General features: G+C 45.0%; 1 protein-coding gene across 1 annotated transcript in view; it reads left to right on the top strand.

Moving 5' to 3' along the window:
* Lmpt (four and a half LIM domains protein limpet) overlaps positions 1-21,969 on the top strand; it is a 264,405-nt gene that overhangs the window by 167,867 nt on the left and 74,569 nt on the right. Inside the window, exon 7 of the mRNA XM_076198403.1 lies at positions 1,524-1,698. Within this exon, the coding sequence (XP_076054518.1) occupies positions 1,524-1,698 (175 nt within the window). The remainder of the gene's footprint in view (positions 1-1,523; positions 1,699-21,969) is intronic.

Here is a 21,969-nt window from a genome sequence, read left to right as displayed (position 1 = left end):
GGTGTAGGCTCACACGGGGATGAAGAGAATGGCCTGGCGGCTGGAAGGGATGGGTACAAAAGTGTCAACCGCTACGACAGGGGTTAATCGTGTCTTTTATTTATAAGTAGGGTGTTTGACCCGCACTTGTTGAGTGTCATAGTTTTGTCCAGTTTCCCAAAATATCTTGCAAGTCGATATAACGTCACGTCGTAAACCTCTTCCCCCTCTGGACAGGAATATATATATATATATATATATATATATATATATATATATATATATATATATATATATATATACATTAATGTCAAGATACCTTTAGTTGTCAAATAAATTAAAAAAGCGTCAGTCATTCGTTTTCGTTTAAGAAATAACAATATTTCCTCATTTACTTTTAAACAAGTTAGGCAAGACCTCGTAGCCATTGTTACCAAAACTGAACTTGAGAATGTTCAAAGGTACTTCTTTGCTCAACGGTAGGAAGGACGTGTTCAGTATAGGGCGGGCGCAGGGTGTTGAATTATCATTTATGTTTTAACTAAAGAGGAATAGATTTTCAATATCAATATTTGCTCTCGCACAGTTATCTAAGATTAATGTACTGGGTAAGAGTAATGCTCGTAGGGATCCGTTCCTTCCACTTCTCTCCGTGAAATAAGGAACTTACATGAAGAAGGGGAGCCAGTAGGTGCTGGGACAAAGTGAAGGGCGAGTGGATGCCTCGGCCATAAGCCATCCCTCCTTACGAGGAGGACCTTTAGATGCATGTATGTGGAATAGGGTTTAAGGTCGTGAATGCCTTTTTATATTGATCGTTTATAATCTATATACCGGTAAGGTCCTCTGAATCCCCAGTTATAGTGTCACGAGTCTGGTCAAAGGTTGTGAATTTGAACAGATGGAAGACGACTTCGCTCACAGTAGTCTAGATTTCACCAAGTCTACAGTTCAGCAATTTTATGTCTAACATTCATATTCTTGGTTTAACTTCCCTTAGTTCGTCATTCAATTTCACAACCTAACCTGACGCAAAGGCAATGTGACAATTAGAGATTCGAAAAATAATTTATTTAAACGAAGTCGTTTCTACTCGAACGAACAAACTCACTCGAGTCGTGTACGTGTGACGGAAGGGCCTTAATCCTCCATATTACAATGGAGGTAACCAGCTAAGGCATGCACCCGCCTTCTTTATTAATATTAAGCATTATTATTATTATTATTATTATTATTATTATTATTATTATTACCATAAAAATATAAACATTGTTTCCTTTAAAATATATTTTTGACAGGAATATTTGTTTGACAAGGAAGAAACATGAATAATAGTTTTATGATATATAAAAACGAGCAGTTGAATTTATTTTAAATTAAAGATTAAGACAAGATATTTATGTACAGTAGATAGTGCAGGGTAGCAAGAGAAAATTGTCACCCCTTAATGCCCGTTTTCTCTTAGTCCATTTTCTGTGTTGTCTAAGAAAACTCACTTTCTTCAGGGGTGACTATAATAACGCAAATTTCATCTCCCTTTCTAGGACCTATCGTATAAGGATAAGCACTGGCACGAAAAATGCTTCTTATGCAGTAAGTGCCAATTGTCCCTGGTAGACAAGCAGTTCGGCTCCAAGCAGGACAAGGTGTACTGTGGGCCTTGCTACGACAGCCAGTTCGCCACGCGCTGTGATGGCTGCAACGAAATCTTCCGAGCGGGTGAGTGTTCTCGACGCCATTTTCCCTCCGTTCTTCTTCTTCCTTTTCACTTTCAGCATCGTGACGTCATGTCGCTTGGAGAATGAAAGAAAACGGGATATTCTTTCGAGAAGAAAGCGAGTTTATGGGAGTTAATAGATTTGAACACCAAGGAAATGTGGGACCTTCGGATTTATTGAAAAAATAAAAAAATAAAAAGGAAATGACAATTCCAATGGAAAACGAGGAAAGGTATACCGTTTTATTTTTTTAAGCATCTCGCCGTAGCCTTAGAACACATGACCTATTTTCTTTCGGAACTTTTGTTAACACTTACGGAAGATACTGTGACCGTACAAGTGTTTTCAACTGCATACAGTACGATTAACACAAACAAAATTATATAAACAGAGGTATAGCAGTCACCTCTCACTTGGACAGTCGCACGTAAATGTTCACACACACACACACACACACACACACACACACACACACACACACACACACACACACACACATACACACACACACACATAGCAACTACAAAGATGGTCCCTAACACCATCAAAACTCTCATATGAAGACAGATTGTCAAAACTAGAATTATGAGAGGTATGGAAATCCTTGATAGCGAAGACTTACTAAATTGGGATAAGAGAAATACGAGGGGACATGAAAGGAAGCTCATAAAGGACAGTTATACATAGAAGAGACCTGAAAAAGAACAGCTTTCCCCACAGACAGAGTGGTGGATGTATGGAACATACTAGACGAAACAGTAGTGTGTGCAAAAACAATGCAAGAATTTAAGAGCAAATTAGACACTGCGAGATACAGAGACGGGGCACTACGAGCGTAGCTCCCCTTCCCGTAAGATACAACTAGGTAAGTACACACACGCACACTGTCGACAGTACTTTAAAAAAAAAAAAATGGTGTTGATAATATATGTATCATCCTGTACACCAGAAGGTTCAATCCTCTACAAAGGGAGTGTATTCCTTTACCTAAAGAACCCCTACGGCCCAGAACTACGTGGCATTATTGCACGATAATAGACAAAACATTGCTCTTCGGTGGGGTACTGTTCAGAAGGATAGAAGCGCTGGTCAAAGTACCTTTTTTTTTTTTGTGGTTTCGTAACTGACTTGTAAGACCCTCTTAGATACGCCCACGCCTCGAACCGCCCATCCCTTAAGCTTAAGGCCACGTTTCCTGTCGCGATAGAGAAGTTATCAGGCAAGGAACCTTGACCAGGAGGTGGTGGTGGTTGTTGTTGTTGTTGTTGTTGTTGTTGTTGTTAGCGGACGTGCCAACAGACCTGACAGGGACCAGGTATGTCGTCTTCGCCCCCCAGGAAGTGTTGTCACACAGGATTTGGGACCTGTGTTTGTGTGTGTCTTCTAGTCACGGGGTTTTGTGAAACTATCATTGGGAATGTTTTTGGAATTATATAGTATATATATATATATATATATATATATATATATATATATATATATATATATATATATATATATATATAATTTGTGTAATTGGTTTCTATGCAAGAAAGAGGAAGGGAAGAGAGGGAGAGGAAGGGAGAGTACATATGTTATGCAACGTATTATGTGCCGTATATTTATGCACAGTTATACTCGCCTGCTGCTAAATATACAGTTGACCTGACATCGTAGATTGGAGAAATAGTTTCTTTTTCTTCTTCTTTTCTTTTCTTTTTCCTCTTCTTCTTCTTCTTCTTCTTCTTCTTCTTCTTCTTCTTCTTCTTCTTCTTCTTCTTCTTCTTCTTCTTCTTCTTCTTCTTCTTCTTCTTCTTCTTCTTCTTCTTCTTCTTCTTCTTCTTCTTCTTCTTCTTCTTCTTCTTCTTCTTCTTCTTCTTCTTCTTCTTATTTTTTTTTTTTTTTTTTTTTTCTCTTTCTCTTCTCCACATAAAGGCGCCCCACCCCCAGCAATGCTGAAAGGGAACGAGGGTGCAGCCAGTGGTGCTGTGTTGTGCTGTGCTGTGTGTTTGTTGGGTTCTGTTGTGCATTATGTGGGTGGTTTGCTGATGCTTGTGTGATTGGGGGAGAAGCAAAGACTTGGAAAGAGATTGGTGTTGATTATAACCAACCATATCAGTGACGTGGCTCTCTCTGACTCACCACGGTCTTGGATCACGTGTTGGACACGTGATCGACAAACCATTACCCTATTGGTAATGTGACGCGCACACACACACACACGCACGCACGCACGCAACACACAAGTCCTTACTCACCAGAGATGGAGTGCCAGCTCGCAATGCAGAGAATTTTTTTTTTCTTCTTCTTCTTTTTCTTCTTCTTCTTCTTCTTCTTCTTCTTCTTCTTCTTCTTCTTCTTCTTCTTCTTCTTCTTCTTCTTCTTCTTCTTCTTCTTCTTCTTCTTCTTCTTCTTCTTCTTCTTCTTCTTCTTCTTCTTCTTCTTCTTCTTCTTCTTCTTCTTCCAATCCTGGGCGGGACTCGAAATTAGATCACTGAATTAGCCATCGAGAGCGGTACCACTGCACCGTCGAGCCGTGTGTGGGCGTAATGAGAACCTTAACATTCATTTACAGAAATTTGATATTCTGTTCTCGGCTTTGGACCAAAAGGTCGCCTTGTTTCTCCATTGTCGGTACCCAAATATTTCAAAATGGCGCAGAGATCCTTAAAGGAGGAACACGAGGCGGCGTGAGGGTTAGGTTAGGTTAGGTTAAAGGGATCATTTCGTAAATTAGAGTTGTGGGGTCTTGCCCTATGTTTGGGAATACAGTATATATATATATATATATATATATATATATATATATGTGTGTGTGTGTGTGTGTGTGTGTGTTGAGATATGTATGACAGGATGAGTAATAAAACTCCTACATTTTCCGTTTACCTCGCCACGCTTTCCACTCATATATATATATATATATATATATATATATATATATATATATATAATATATATATATATATATATAATATATATGTGTATATATACACACACACAACCCACATATATGATATATATATTATATATATATATATATATATATATATATACACATATACATATATATATATACACCTGTGTGTGTGTGTATGATATTTTAAGATTTTATATAATTCCCTCATAGAATGGGGGTGGGGAACGAGTGGATTATAATTTTCCTTAATAACAAATAAAGTTTGACAATAGCACCCGTCACCACGTGAATGGTCTGACACTCGAGGCAAAGTAAGTCAACAAAAAATTAATAAACGGGATAGACTGGAGTACCTTTGATTGACACCCTCTCATTAAGAACCTTGACCTAAACAGACTGAAAAATACGAAATATTGTAAAAAGGTACATTAGTCGACAGCGCATCAACGTGGACATGCCGTGCACGTCTTGGAAATTATTGTTCATTCTCTATCATTATCAACTAGAAACGTGAGGATCTGATGTTTATGTGTGGTTGTGTAATGTTCAACTGGTTCTCTATTTTGTTCATTCACAGCTGTTGAGTTGTCAACCCCCAAAGCTTCAGTCCCCTTGAACAGCCTTGCCTTGGCACGGCCTTCGGCAAGGCTCTTCAAAATTTCTTTTCTTTTCTTCTCTTTTTCTTTGCAGGAAAGACATTGAGATACGCCTGGCAGGTGCAATTGCAAGGGGCGTGCTAAAGATAGGCGCTTACTTGTGCAAGATAATGGGTTTCTTCCCGAATTCCAAATGTTTTTTATATTGCTTTTTCGTTTCATTTTTATTTTGCCTTCTGCATTTTTTTCTTTTTTCTCGACGGATTCCATTTTTCTTTTGGGCAAGAGAGCCCGAGAAGGGAGCTGACGACATATTTTTATTCTTGGAAGCGCCAAAGAGCGGAGGAGGAGGAGGAGGAGGGTGACAGCAGCAGCAGCAGCCGCCGCCGCCTCCTGTGCCTCTGATTTAGTGCCATCAAGTGCGTGTCCCTGGCCAGGAAAAAAAGAAAAGGCGACATTGGCCGCACGATCTCTCTCTCTCGCCTGACGCCGCCGCCGCAGGTCTAGTCGAACTTCCGCGTTCCTCGACGACCCTTTTCGTAGGGGAGGCGACATGCTGATGTACAACCGCTCCATCCTTTTATTTTTTTATTTTTTTACTTTGCCTTGTTCTTCTTTTTCCTCTTCCTCCTCTTTTTTACCTTTTCCTCTTTTTTCATTTTCCTTTTTCTCTTCTTTTTCCACTTTTTTTTCTCTTCGTTTTCTTCTGCTTCTTCCATGGTGGTCTGTGACTACTTCGTCTTCTCCGTTGTCTTCGTCTTTTTATTTATTTTTTTCTTCCAGCTTCATTTATTGTTTTATCAAACCAGCGAGAGATTATTTGTTTAATTAATATTTAGATCTATGTAGCCTTGACATAGAAAACATTCCAAGACATTGTCAAGTGACAGAAAATGGAATTGCCCGGACCATCCATCCCTGGCGTGAACAGACCACAGCTTTTTTCCCCCTCTGGCATCGATATTTACACTCGATTACTGGTCATTCATAAACATCACCATCATTCTCCCTCTGTGTGTGTGTTGTGTATGTATGTGATGCACGCACATTCACGCACATGCATAGATACAGGCGTACACGGGCACACATCACAACACTTACCTTATTTCTGCGTGTGTGCGCATGTACACTAACATCCATACACAAGTACAACATTCACCGTCCCCCCCCCTCTCTCTCTCTCTCTCTCTCTTTCTCAGAGCGTCACTTTTCACAAAGCGCCCAAGTCCTCAAAGCACTTGAGCAACCCTGACATCTTGATCCCCCCTCTCTCTCTCTCCCCTCTCCCCCACCCCCCCTCCCTCCTCTCACCGGCTCTTTAACCACTCTTCTCCCAATTCACCTGTTCTGTATGTCTTGGAGGTATTTCCCTGCTCAGTACCTTCTCTCTCTCTCTCTCTCTTTTCGCCATTGTGTGTGTGTGTGTGTGTGTGTGTGTGATTTCCCGATTTGAACATTAGGATTTTTTTTATTCCCAGTGAGTGTGTATGCGCGTGTGCATGCTTTGGTCAATGCCGATTTGACCAATATTTATTGATCGATATTGTCTTTTCACCCGAAATATACACCAACGATGTTGTTTGGAATCACAATACGCGTCATGACTTCTTGGGGGGAAGAATGACGTCACGGCGTATGAAAGCATCAGAGTAAATAACCCTGAAATGGATGTAATGGGTCTTTTAATTGTGGCCAAGAAGTGTAGGAGTGTCTGCCATGTTTGGTTTAATTTGTGAAATAGAATAATTGGCGGATAAGAATATTCGTGCATCCGGCACCTGCAGATCCTGGGCTGCGCCAATTTATAATTTCTTTTGTTTGAGATTTCTTCCTTCGTAGTTTCCTTTCTTGTTTAGAAAAAATAGACGAGTAATTCAGGGTGTATTTTTATATGATGTCAATTATCTTGCTCTTTATAGCTGTTTCATTGTTTTATTGTGTGTGAAGATCTTACTTCCTGCCCTATTCTGTTGTGGCGCAGAAGTCCTGCGCACTTGAAGTGACGTCATGTCGCTGTTGTCTTCCGTGCAGGTCTTTTAATAACTTATTTACTATTTTACTTTATTAATATTTAGATGTCCACTGACAATGTATTTTCTTCGTATTCATTATTTCTCAAATTCAATTATTTGTTTATTTTGTGAAAGTTCTGATCAATTTTTTACTACGACATATTCTGCGCAGTGCCATGACGTCATGTCGCTTGTTTGTTGCTTAACTTTGTCATTCTTCATCGCGTTCGAGAAGATTCTCTTGTTCCAAGTTGTCGAGATGGAGATATTGCACAAATAACTTGTTCAAATGTTATTCAAGGGCAAAATGAACACCTCAGGAGGCCGGGGGAGGGGGAGGAAGCGGAACAAACTACATGGAATTTTAATGCTGGAAGAAATAGGAGGGAATGCGAGCAGGAACAAGATGACGGTCAAGGGCGACTTGGCTTCGGATAGGAGGAAGTCCCCCTCGGGGAACGAAAGTGAAATGGTGGGTGTTAACCTTCCGGACTTGTTGGATTGCAGGCAAGTGTAGTAGTTAGTTCAAGTATAGGTAGAATAGTGAAGGTGCTATCTATATAATAGGCACAAGGCAAACATAAGCATTTTTTCACATGCGATGCGATTTAGATAATTGTGTGTGTGTGTATATATTATATATATATATATATATTGTGTATATATGTATAATATATAATGTAAGTATATATATATTATATATATATATATATATATATAATGTGTATATATGTACATATATATGTGCGTGTATATATATATATATATATATATAATAAATAATAATAATAATAATAATAAAAGGTTTATTTCCATTACAGTGGTACACTGACAATAATACATTGGAAAAGTTGATTAAAGATATAAAACTTGGAATATATACATGGAGCAATTTTACAATGAGTTGATTATGTACATATATATATGTGTGTGTGTGTGTGTGTGTGTGTGTGTGTGTATGAATATATATGTGTAATATATATATATATATATATATATATATATATGTGTGTGTGTGTATGTATATACTATATACATATATATGAGTGTATGATTATGTATATATATATATTATATATATATATGATTGTATGTATATACTATATACATATGAGTGTATGGTATATATATATATATATATGTATATATATATATATATATATATATTTCAATTTATAAGAAAAGTAAATGAAAATATTTTGCTTTCAACACTGCAAGATATATGTTTTGCGTGTCTCGCAGCCACAGTTTTGTGTGAATAAATAGAGTATTATGTGTGTTTGCTGGCAAAGTTGACAGTAATACATTAGAGCGAAGTCAAACGCTTGGGGGGCATATTTCACCACAGTGTGTGTGTGTGCATCGGTTGTGCAATGTCCACGGCGCTCTTGTTGTTGTTTTAGTATTATTTCCTGGTTATTTATGTTTATTTTGTGTTTGTGCTCTCTTGGGCATGTTTGTGTTTATATTTGAGTCTACTTTTTAGGTTTGTTTTCCTTTGGGGTCTTCGATATGGTATGATGGGTTGAGTGTCGTTTGGCTCTGTGGCCTTATAAGTGGATGTAGCTTTAACGCTAAGGGTATTGTTAAAAAGATATACCAGGGCAAGGGGGCGGGAGATGTTGTCTGCGGTTGCCAACTTATTGTATACCACATATTTGTTCCTGTAGGGCACTGATACCACCACCACAACGACAATGTCGGTGATGCTTTTGGCCCAAAAAAGTCTTGTCACAGAACCTCCTTGGCCAGGGCGGCGACGGCATTTGGCCAAAAATGTCTTGTCATAGAACCTCGGTAAGAAAGTGGGCAGGTCCAACGGCTGGCTTAATGTATCAGCCGAGAGAGAGAGAGAATACTAGTAAGTAGCAGAGCCATGACAAGACTTATTTGGCGGGTGGGAAGTAGCCCAGTCGCTAATGGAACCGAATGTCGTTGATGCAGTTGTTCTCTCTATTGGAAATCTCAGATTCAGAAGAGTTCCAATATTCGGAATGGGGTTCCGAAATCAAGACAAAAAAACAGCCGTAAGCATTTGGTGTCCTTTGGAAGGAAAGTTTTTTTTATTCTGAATTTCGGGGATTTCCGAATCATGCGAGTTTCCCTTGCGGAGAACTCTCTTCACTCCTCAAGCGAAAACATACATAATATAATCACATTACGTACTTCTAACATACAAGCATACTACACACGCACGCACATACGTGTTCAATCAGAACTAAAACAGATGACATTGGGCAGGACGGGATGCGGGGGTGGTTGAACAAATGGTCGAGCGCTGGGGGAGGGAGGGAGGGCCATAAATCGTGGTTGTCGTTGGCGTTGGCACTCTGCGGACGGCGGAAGGGCCAAACAGCGGCCACGAGGTGCCACCCTTCAAGTGGACCGATAAATATATATGTGTGTATGTGTATGTATACACACACACACACACACACATATATATATATATGTATGTATATATATATGTATATATATATATATATGTATGTATATATATATATATATATATATATATATGTTTCGGATCCGTATATGCACCTCATGTGAATATACACGGTTTAATTTTTTGTATGTTTCGTACTTTTTGGAGAAGTTACGTAATAGTTTAATAGTTTATTCTTGCACAACTTTGTGTGTGTTAGCTAATCGAACATATCTCATGTCTTTTGTCACGTAAGTACTGTCGGACAGTCCTGTCGACGAAGTAGGCCGCCATTGTCATTAGTGTCTTTCTCTTCTCAACTCTCCCCCCCCCCGTTTTTTTTGTGGGGGGGAGGGGGAGGGGGGCGAGGATACAAACGAGTCTGTGGTCGTCCTTGCTGCCAGAGAAGACCATCTTCATTAGACTCCGAAGGCCATCTTGGCGCGACCTTCCTTCCTTCCTCCTCGTCGTCGTTCTTGTAAACACTGGCGGCAGTGGCGTAACAGTATGGCGCCGAGTGACGAAAGACCCCCACCCTCCCCTCCCCTCCCCTCCCGAAAGACTTTTCCTCTTTGGGTTTTCGGCGCCGCCGCCGCCGTCGCAGCAACTCCCCCGAACGGTCGTCAGGGAGTCTCAAGTATCAGTTCCTTATTTTGGAAGAGAACATTATTTTTAACTTTTTGGTGGGTTGGTGGATTTCCCCCCGCACTCTCGCTCCCTTTCCCCCTCCCCACGTATCAGCTGAATAAGATCGCTGGCCCGACGGACCTGTGACTCGCGACTGAAGGGTTTCATGAGAGAGAGAGAGAGAGAGGTGAAGGAGGGAAGGCCTTTTCCTCTGTTTTTCGGGTACTTGTCGCTAGCTCGGTCTTTGGTCCTTCTGATGCCCCTGGATGATGCTCCTCCTCCTGTGGAAAGAGGAAGTGTCCCCCCAGTGCACTGGGTCGTCTTACGCAAGGAGGGAAATGTTAACCGGGCGGGAATCGCTTGGCCAGCCGTGATGGCAGCTGCCATATAAAAAAGAAAAAAAAAAGAAAAAAAAAATCCCGCTTTGATGTATGCCATGGTCTAAGCGTACGATTTCAGAACTGTGTTACATGAGATTGCTTACGCAGGAAGTTTATCCTACCACCTGGGTTTTACGGCTAGGAAGGCTGTTTTTATCCCTCTTGTGGTAAAACCGCCCGGTCTGTAGGTTAAACTCTTTACGTCTAGCTTTGTTTGCATTAACTGGGAAGCGGATGAGGACTGATCTGGGTGATAAACTGCCCCAATTTACACCCTTCCTCCTGTTACTCCGGATTTGTTTTTGTCAATATATCAACTAGTCTATTTATGACTTTGGGTTTTTATTTTGTTGGTTTATTTATCGACATTGTGTTTACCTAAATTTATTTGTTGTACCTGCTGGGCGATCTTGTGGCATACTTGGCTTTTATTCTGGAGCTCAACTGGGTTCATTTGCTCGAGAGCTCCCAATCTCTTTCGCCTCCTACCACGACTACACCTCCCTTACCTTCACCACCACCACCACCACCACCACCGCTATTACAACTATCCAAACTATCACCACCTCCCAACTACTCACTTCCACCACTATTCACTCACCAACACCAACACCACCACCAGGAAGCTTCCAGGGTTGAGGTGCGGGGGGGGGGGACCAGCAAGGGTCGTCGCTGATGTCTCCCCTCAGGTGGTCTCTCCTGACGACACGAAGAGTCTTCCCCTACGAAGTCTTCCTCCTTCAAATTCTTTTTCCGAAGTCTTCCTCCAGGGTGTTCACACAACGTCTCCCGAAAGACTTCGAACCCCCCCCACCTCCCCCACCCCTCCCCCCTCCTGAAGTGTTCACCTCCAAGAATAGTCCAGCTCGAGCGGCTGCCGAAGAGGAGGCGGAGGTCGTCTTTGGTGGAAGGAGTGGAGGGGGAGGAGGAGCCGGAGAAAGGGGGAGGGGGAGATGGGGGGGAGTCAAAAGTCGGGCCCAAAATGGAAAAACCCAGTGGTTTCATGGCTGAAGCATGTGCAGTAGGTAATGGTTGTTGTCTTTGGCACAATTGCAGGACCTCTCCCCCCCTCCCCCCTTCCTCTTTCCTCTCGTTAACCTTGCCCTACTTGTCCATCCTCGGTACCCGTGCCCTCCTTTCGCCCACCCTTCCCTCACTCCCCATTAATAACCCATTGTAACCCATCCCGTCTTTCCTCAGCTGAGTTTACCTAATCTTACCACAATCATCTCTTCCTCCTCCTCTTCCTCTTCCTCCCTCTCCCCTTCTCCCTCTTTTAATTTATCTCTCCCCCACCCTTCCCATTTCCTTCATCCATTCCTTTTGGTTTCTCGTCTTTTCTTGCCTTCCCTCTTTTTTCCTCCCCCTTCCTCCCTCTCCCCCTCTCCCATTCTCCCTCTCTTAGATATTTGATTGCAGATAAGCTCACATCTCATTTTGCCCTACCACAAAACCTACACATACACAAACACACACACACGCGCACACACACACACACACACACACACACACACACACACACACACACACACACACACACACACACACACGTTTCCTCCCAATATACCTCTCTCAAGAGAATGAAATAGCCTGACATTAGCCCATTCTCCCACACCTCCTCCTCCTCCTCCTCCTCCTACTCGTCGTTCTCCTCCTCTTCCACCACCTCCCACTCCCCTTTGAGCCCCGGCCCAGCCCCCGCCCCCGCCCCCCGTAAAAGACTTCCTTGTTAGATACTCTTTACGTAACTGGAGGAACTTGAGGACGTGGCCACCCACGTCAACGACTAGGTCGTCGTTATCGTCGTCGCTTTTGGCGGCGTAGCTCGTGTTGGGTCGTCGTCGTCGTTTCCTCAGCCGTCGTCCAGGAGGTGCCCGGGGTCGTTGTCCTAGCGGAAGGACGCCCCCCCCCCCCCCGGGTCGGGAATAAATGCGGAGGAGGAGGAGGAGGCTGATTTCGTTGCTTGGAGGGGCCAACATCCTTCCGCCCAGACGAACCGGGACGGGACAGTGTGGACTTCTATGGGGCGAGAGAAAGGTTGTGGAGGAACGGGGGGGAAATACTCTGGCACCCTCCCCCCTCCCCCTCCTTCGTCCAACGCCGAAAGGGATGTGTGTGTGAATATGTATATGTATATATATATATATAAATAATAGTTGGAGCTTCCGAGGGCGGCGACGACGACGACGACACGGGCGCGAGATGTTTTAAGTTTATGCAACGTGCATTCTTGAAACGTCTTCCTAATAATGATTTTATATTTAGAAGTCTAGGAAACGGAGGCGGGGGAGGGCAGGAGGGGAGCGTAGTGTGAGGTCATATTAGCGTTTAGAAGTTGGAAAAGGAAATATACTCTGTATGGCAACACGTAATATAATGCTTTGCAAGAGTCGCGCTTGCGCGCGCGCACACACAGACACACACACACACACACACACACACACACACACACACACACACACACACACACACACACACACACATATAAAAGCGCGCGCATATGCACGCACAGATTGGGCCATATATGAACTCTGAGCTCTCATCGGGTAGGGTAATAGGTGTCGGTTACGAGTCGAACATGTGATCCAATATCACATATATCCTCATGCACACACAAAGAATGAGAGAGGGTGCCCTTTAGTTAAATGAAATCGTCGGAGCCAACCAGAATGAAATTTGTCAAGTTCGAACTTTTGCCCAGAAGCTTTTCCTCGGCCTGATAAGAAATCACCCTCCCCCCACTGCACTGTGTATGTGGCAGTGCCACGGACGGACAAAGGGCGGGGTGACACCTTGCGTGGCACCTGCCTCGGAGGAGGAGGACGTGGAGGTGGAGGTGAAAAATATCCCAAGTAAGACTAAAAAGTAAAGAGGTTTTCGTGAATATTATTCTTAATCCATAAAATATTGATTTACCTAGCAAGTTGGACCAAGGGTATGGCTGATTACATTCTAGGCTACAGGGTCACCGTCCTAGCCTTCTGACAGGGGGGAAGTCCTTTGAAGAAGCGTAGAGCGAAACCGGTCCGGAATAAATTTGTAACTCGAAATTAGACCCAAACTCCTTTTGATTATGTATATATATATATATGTGTGTATATATATATATATATATATATATATATATATATATATATATATATATATATATATATATATATATATATATATCCCACATTCCGATGAAAATATCTTTGGCCCAGTGCAGAGTCCCTTTTTCCCAAAGCCCGTTAGAGCCTTTCTTGAGCCTAAGCCCTATTGAAGATCCTATTTTGAACCCAAATCCAATGGAAGCCCAGGTTTAGCCCAAACCCGATTGAAGCCCAAATCCTGGCACTAAGCTGACCCGGAGACAAATCTCGTTGCTAAGCCCCCAGAAGCCCTCTCCCGCCCACCCCACCCAACCCCAAGGCTTGTGGTGCCAAAGCCTTTGAAGCCTAGTGGCTAATCCCCAGGGTTTGGATCTCTCGGAGCCCCAAGTGCGGCGCCAGCTTGCCCAATCCCAATTTCGGATGTTAAGCCTCTTGGGGGTGGGAGGAGAACTCGCCCGTGGCCGCTGCCCGTTCCACACCTCCTACGTCCACCACATAGTATGCATATACTCCATCCAACCCACGGTGCCCAATAGTCGTGGCACCCAGATTGTTTATAAAACCGTAAATAACGGATGATATGGTGGGGTTTGACTTAGCTGAATAAAATTGCTTGACGGCAGCAGTATAAAGATGCTCGCCACCGTAAGGATGTCAAAGATGAGTAGCTGGAACCTATACGTGCTCGTAAGAGGAGAAGCCCTTCAGGTAAGAGAGAATAATGCCATTGGTGCCACGGCCGGATCGTTAGTGCCACCGAGGTCAACACAACGAATAGTGTGTACGAAGATAAAGGGAAGAGATGTATGGGGGGCGGGGCAACCCGTCAGTGAGGGGGGTTGGGGGATTGGGGGGGGGTTACAGTGAGGCTAGGCAGAGAGGAGGAGCAGGTACCCCCACCCCACGCTGGGGCAGCACCAGCTGCTAAGTATAAACTCGCGGCTCCTAACAACCTACTGAGAGTTGCATCCGTCATTCACTGGTTCCTATATTTACTCCTCCCCTGTTTCACCACCAACTCCCCCCTCCGCCTCCTCCTCCTCCTCCTCTTCCTCTTCCACCTCCTCCCAGATGTGTATGCACGCCCTACCTTCAACAGTAACTTCGGTTTTCTATTCTTGTTAGGTCTTTGAGTATCCGGAAGTCTAGTTTCTATTTCCATCGCTGTCTTCATGCTCCTCCTCCTCCCCCTCCCTGCCCCGCCCTCAGCCCCAATCTTCACCCGATTTTCATTAGCCGTGCCTGGCACCCCACCGAATCCACCCACCCACCCACCCACCCTTCCTCCCTCCCTCCCTCCCACGTGGCACTGTGTGCGTCCTCAAAGCCCGGCGACGCTCTTCGTCGCATACCTTTCTTTGACTCCTTCTCCTTGCCATCATGGGTGTGGATTTTATCCTCCGCATACATGTCCCTTTGGTTTCTCTCTCTCTCTCTCTCTCTCTCTCTCTCTCTCTCTCTCTCTCTCTCTCTCTCTCTCTCTCTCCATCTTCACTTCACCTAAGGTAGACTTTCAGTGTCCTTTTCAAATGCATATACCAATTTCGTCCATTTCTGTAGGATTTACTCGATTTTTTATTTATTTATTTATTTATTTATTATTTTTTTTTTTTTTGGTGGCCGTTCTTCATAGTTTTTCATTCTTAACCTCTTGGGTCGTGGGTGCGCCATCTTTAGCTGAATGAAACGTCCTGGGATGAGCCCGAAAATATAAGCCACCATATATTTGTGAAGGAATTATTTTGAAATACTTTGGCAGTTGTCCCACACACACACACACCCAAGTAGGATAAAAGTATCATCTTGTAAATGTTTAAGAAAATATCCACATTCCTTTGATGTTGGCCATAATTTCCTCCATCTTTTCTCCACGAAATCCACCCCTCCTCTCCACTCCCACCTCTCCCTCCTACTGTTGGAGACCTGCAGCACCTGTCGTTGTGTTTAAGTGCAGCCACAACTCTCGAAGACAAGCACGCTTATCTCCTCCATCTACGAGTTCCCTCAGATGTTGGTTTTCAATTACGGCAGAATGATTTGAAAGCATTGTTGGGTAATGGGGAGACGACACGCCCGCCCGCCCGCCCGCGTTCGTCGCTTTCTCACTCGGGGAAACGAAATAGTTCTGTTCGTCGGTCTTAATAAGGCGTTTCTTGTTATCTGATGCCTTTGGAGCTCACACGGAACGCGATACAACGCGGTAAATTAGATTTCAATATCAATGAAATAGTAATCAAGAAACTAGATTTGAAGATAAAAGTACTTTTGCCTAGATAATATATGTTGTCGTTGTGAACATATACCGTGGTATCTTAGAATCGAGGACAAAGATTTTTTATCTTGCCACATTCTGTTGTACCATGTTTTATAGACAGCTGGACTAGAATGGATGGCAGGATAAGATGTATAACGGCCAAGATACTGGAATGAGAAAAATATATACTGACAGTAGTGCAATCAAGAAGTAATATATAAAATGCACGAGGAAAATAAATTATTAAGGTTTGTATATTTAATTTTAACTATTGGCTGATGGCCCAAACAGATAAATGACATTATCCATAATAATAATGTTCAGCCAAGTTTTAATTCGAATCTTATATTTTGTGCGGGTGTGTGTGTGGAAGGGGGTGGGGGTAATCTTACGTCGCGTATCCGAATATTCCCAAAACCCCGAGGCCCAGTAATGCCATCGGATATGGCATGGGCTATTCAAATTTGCATTATTCGGCAGTGAATCTGTTCGCAAGAGGAGTCCCTTTTGGCGGCCAGGAGCTGCCGACGCCCCCCCCCCTTCTCTCTCTCTCTCTCTCTCTCTCTCTCTCTCTCTCTCTCTCTCTCTCTCTCTCTCTCTCTCCCTCCCTCTCTCTCTCTCACTCACTCACTCACTCACTCACTCACTCACTCACTCACTCTCACTCTCTCTCTCTCGGGGGTCCAAAAACAGACCTGACTTGTGTCCAAAAGCAACACTCACTGGGACTGATTTATGTCTATTGACTTGTTTGACCTGAATTTGGAGCCGTGATCTATGCTTCCGTTTCTGACAGGTCTCTGACAGTTCCCTTGACTGCGAGACCTTGCTTGGGCCAAACTTCCAACAATGCCACTGTGTCGAGACCAGAACGTTGCGGGGGCGGGGCCGGGATGCGTTTAATAGTGATCCCCCTGCTGTCATGCCTCATGTCTTGCACTCGTGGTGCTTCGCTCGCATGAGCGTGCAGATGTGCAACCGGAAGTCTGATATGGAAATTTGATCAACTTTTTTATGTTTTAATTATCAGTGTTGATTCTGGGAGCGCCCCCAACACTTGGCGATGTAAATATCTTCGCTTCGTGTGTCCAACTTTCATTTATTTACTTTTTGTTCGTTAGTTGTGATTTTTGAGCGTTACACTCCATCTTGTCTTAGATATGTTTGTTTCGCTATATGCCCTCTTGTTAAATCTAGATTCATTGTCACATATTTCTTCGTCTGATTTTGATAAGGTGGTCAATTTCCTCCACTCAGATGTGGTTCTTTTGAGTGGACTTTCTGTCACCTAGACCCTCCACTTTTTCAATGGCATTTCTTATCTGGGAATATTTTTTTCTGGTGTGACGTTATTTATCGCCCAGGATTCTTGCATCTCGATTTTTATCTCGGAAATCTTCACTTGACTCGCGCACATTATACTCTCCCTCGCCCTCCTCTCCCACACCACCATCCATTAGCACCCAGGTCCATGTTCACCACCAACTCCACTTCTTCCCTTGTGGCCATTTGTCCCCAGCATACTACTGTACTACTCCGGACAGGACGCTCCATCAACACCCCCACCCCCCACCCGGGCAGCTGATCACCGACGGCTGGCCACTCCCACGCGCAGATAGTTGCCCAGCAGTCCGTTGTGTCGTCGTCAGTTTCGCGTCGTTGTGCTTCAAGTGTAATGAGCCAAAGGACGGAAATAGGTCGAAAGAGTGTAAAACAACACACACAACTGAACGTAACACGGTGATATTTGACTTGGCTTCCTTGTTTTGGCATGTCATGGGTCTTCTTCTGTCGCGGGGGGTGGGGGCCAAGGGGAGGGGAGCATCGCCCCAGATGGTTCCTCTGCCCACGCACAGTCAGTCAGTGTAGGACACATTTCGTCTTTTTCACACCCTTTGCATTTCGTCGTCCTTCTCCCCCCCCCCTCAACACACTTCCTCCTCCTCCTCCTCCCCCCTCCCCCCCTTTCTCTAGATTAAGCAATTCCTTTGGTTTATTTTCGTCCCCTTCTCATTCCTTAGTTCTCTGCCCCCCTTCCCCCCTCACCACAGCCTCTCCCACCCGGGGGGTTGGGGTGGGAGAGGTTTGAATTCCTCTTTTAACTTCTTCATCGTGGGAGGAGGAGGTTTGGAATTCCTCTTTTGACCGCTTCTTCGTCATCTTCTTCTTAATCTTCCTCCTCTTCTTGCTCTTCCCCTCCTCGTCTTCGTCTTCTTCCTCCTCTTTGAGGCAAGATGGCCCCCCGTCAGCATTGCTCCTGCTGCTTCGACTTCTGCTTCATTGTTGCCCCCTTAGCCACTCTCATCTCCATGCATATTATATATATATATATATATATATATATATATATATATATATATATATATATAATTATATGTACACACACACACACATATATATATATATATATATATATATATATATATATATATATGTGGTGGTGGTATTGTTTTTGCACCACATTCCTCATCCGCTCTCGACGGCTGCCCCAGTTATTTTCGTTTTTCTTGGGCGCAGGTGGAAGACAATATTATTTTATTGTTCTTTGCGTGGCGTCAGCTGGAGACTGCGAGCGCGCGCGCGCGTGTTCGGAGGACCGCGACTTTGTTTTGTCATCTCCGTGTTCAAAGGTCCTTTGCGTCCAATTGGTTCAAAAGTCCCTCTTGAACAGAGGGCGGGCGCCACGTGAGAGGTCTTTGGGTCCCGTTGAACGGGGAACAAGGCAGAACCATCTGTTCTTGCAGTGGATGAACAGGACGGTGAGGTTGAAGAACACCAGAAGATTAGGGATATTGTTCTTGATGACAGATGGCTCATGATAACAGGTGGTGGAGTCCCTGTGTTTGTGGCCTGGGCGACGCAGATGGTGTCGGGATTTTGGTCCAAGGATTTCCTTTATAAGGTTAGGACAATTGGCTTAGGAGGTTAACCACAAGAACTAGGTTAAGGAACGAGGATCCGTTAACTAGGTTTGGGTTCTAAACTTGTTTGAAGGTGCCTAGTCGGGTCTTAGTAGATAGTAAGAGGTAAACTAAGATGATTAAAGTTAGAATAACCTTTAACGTGGAGTTGAGGAAATAACCCGAGATTGTAGAGTGTCATAGTAACAGCCATTGTATTGTCATAAACTTGTTAATATTGACAGCCAGAATAAAGCCTTCGAATAAGGAGACCCTTTGGGTGTGGGGGGTGGGGGGCAAAAGGAATCCCACGGCACTCGGGACTGCGGACTCCGTGGCTGCTGGCTACTAAATCCCTCACCGCCAACGACGGAGTTGACCTCGGAGGTCGACCTTAGGTTAACAGAAAGAGACGACGAGGAGGAGGAGGAGGAGGTCGGGACCTTTTTTTTTTAGGTTGGGGGGAGGGGATGAGGGGGTTGTTCCAATATCAGGAACAAATTGTTCCGAATAATAAGGGCATTCCGGGTACCAAAAGCAGTTTTGAAGTCATTGGTGTATGGTGTATATATATATATATATATATATATATATATATATATATATACACACACACACACACATATTCAGTATATACATATATATATGTGTGTGGTGTGTGTGTGTTTTATTATTATTATTTTTTCTTTGCTAGCAGTAGAACCTTTCGAATTTTAGATTTTCTAACACAGATAAGTATCTGTGCACAGGCTCTGGAGACCAGGTTCAACCTAAGATGGATGGGTGGGTGGGTGGGTGGATAGATGATTGGATTTAGTAATGAACTCGTCCATCATTGAAGAACCGGCAGGATTGATATATTTAATTCTGAATGGGGGGAGGAGGTTTGCTGTAATGCCCCCCCCCCACAATATATATAATATATATATATATATATATATATATATATATATATATATATATATATATAATACATACATATGGCAAGCCCCCAAAAATAAATAAAGATATTAATACTAAACTATAAATGTGCAAAAAAGAAATGGCCTGGAGGCAGCTGGAGCAAAACAAGCTGGAGGCAGTTAAGGAGGAGGAGGAGGAGGAGGATCGATGCCGAGTTCGGTGTGGTCTCCGGCAGGCGGGCGGGCGGGCGGGCGAGTCTTCTCGCAAGTTCCTGCCGCCGTCAGAGAAACGACCTGCATCCACCTGGCCTGCGCTCCTCCCGAGCCCTCGGGATCTCCTCCTCCCTCCACACCTCCATCTCCCGCCGTATGCTTCTCCTCCACCTCCTCCTTTTCCTCCTCCTCCTCCTCCTGCTCATCGTCACCTCTCCCTCCTCTTCATTCTCTTTCACCTCCAAGTGCTCCTCCTCCTCCTCGTCCTGCTCCCTCTTCTCATTCTTATTCCCATTCTCCACATCCCCCCCCTTCTCAGTCTCCCCCTCCTCCTCCTCCTCCCTCTTCACTCCTCATCCACACGCCCATCCATGTCTTCCTCAAGAGACCGGTTGCCACGGGCTTCTTCTTCTTCCTCTCTCGACAACACCTGCTACTCCCTGTTTTTTCTCTCTCTCTCTCGCCCTCGAAGGAAGGCTCTCTCTCTTTTCCTTCAAGTGTCACCAGGTGTCGTGGAGGGGGAAAAAACGGAGGAAGAAAGAAGTGAAAAAAGGGAATCAGGAGGAGGCAGAGGAGGAGGAGGAGGAGAAGGGGGATAAGAATGAGGAAGAGGAGGAGGAGATACCATAGATGCGGTTACACCTCTGGCGGGGTGACGTCATAGGTGTCGGTTCCTGGCTTTGGTGCCGCTGAGTGGCACCCCAAGGAGTGCCAACTTGTGGGTTACCCACTGAGCCGGCGAATCGCCGAAGAAGGCGGCGAAGAAGCGCAGAAGGGAGCCCTGGGGAAGGGAAAGGAAGGGCGTACGTGCGGGGACGTGGGTTCTGAAGGGCGCGCTGCCCCCCCCCCTTTTGCCTTCCCTTTACCCTTCTCCCCTCACACACTGTGGCACCGCCCTTGTTCCCTTTCCTCCCCTTTCTCTCCCCCCCCCCCGCACTCCATCGCCGTCGTTCCTTGGGGTGTCTTTCAGTCGGGCCCCAACTTCCTCTCCAACACGGGTATATTGTGTCGTTTCATGTCCAACACCGCCTTCTTCAGGAGCTGGGTGACGTCATCCAGACTCCTCGTGTACCACTACCACCAAGATGTCATCACCATAAAACACCACCGGAACTATCACCAATCCCACCAACACCATTCCACCTCCTTCTTCACCTCCTCCTCCACCTTCTCCTCCTCCTTCTCCTCCTCCTTCTCCTCCTCCACTACCCCTACCACCCACCTACCCACCACCACGACCTACCCACCACCACCACCCGCCCCGCCTCACCCTCCGTCGGTAGCAGTTCCCTTTGGACAAAGCAGAGCGCACAGCCCTCAGTGTTCCTCCTGAAGAGGTGAGAACGAGATCCGGAAGCCCTTCGTCGCGGTCTCTGGGCTTCTGCCGTAAGGCGCCCCCCCCCCCCCCGAGGTACCCTCCCCCTTCCTCCCACCCCCCCGGCTCCCTCGCACCGCTCCCCCTCCACGAACAAAAACTCGCCGAGGCCAAGCGGACACATCGAGGAAGTAGAGGTGCTGCTTCTTCAGCAGCGGCAGCCGGCGGAGGTTGAGCTGGTAACAGTGTCCGGTATTTGTGGCCACCTCTTCCCCTCGACGTCCTGAAGGAGGGAGATCGGGGCGGGGAGATCGGGGCTGCTGCATCTCGACGCACGACCCTCCTCCATCTAGGACATACTTTGCCCATGTACAGAGGCGATTGTACTTCGTCTGTGTCGGTGGAGGAGGAGGAGGAAGGGGGAGGGGGAGGGGGAGTCGGTAGAGACTCCTCCTCCTTCGCCCCGGCATCGCCCAGTCGTCGCCCGGCTCGCCCATTAATCGTTCACCCGCAACCGCATGCGGAGAGGTGTCTGCGGTGCTCGTGAGTGCGGCGACCGGAAGCCACAGGGAGTGTCCAGTAGAGGTCCCTCTCCAAGGATCCGGTGCATCAACGATAAAGCATCGATGTTCAGTTATCGAAGTGCCCCGGGGGTGGGGT

Source organism: Oratosquilla oratoria, chromosome 15, assembly GCF_046742065.1.
Source record: "Oratosquilla oratoria isolate Oo_2021 chromosome 15, ASM4674206v1, whole genome shotgun sequence".
Taxonomy (NCBI): domain Eukaryota; kingdom Metazoa; phylum Arthropoda; class Malacostraca; order Stomatopoda; family Squillidae; genus Oratosquilla; species Oratosquilla oratoria.
The sequence above is the reverse complement of the archived record's forward strand: the minus strand, read 5'-3'. Positions and strand labels throughout refer to the sequence as shown.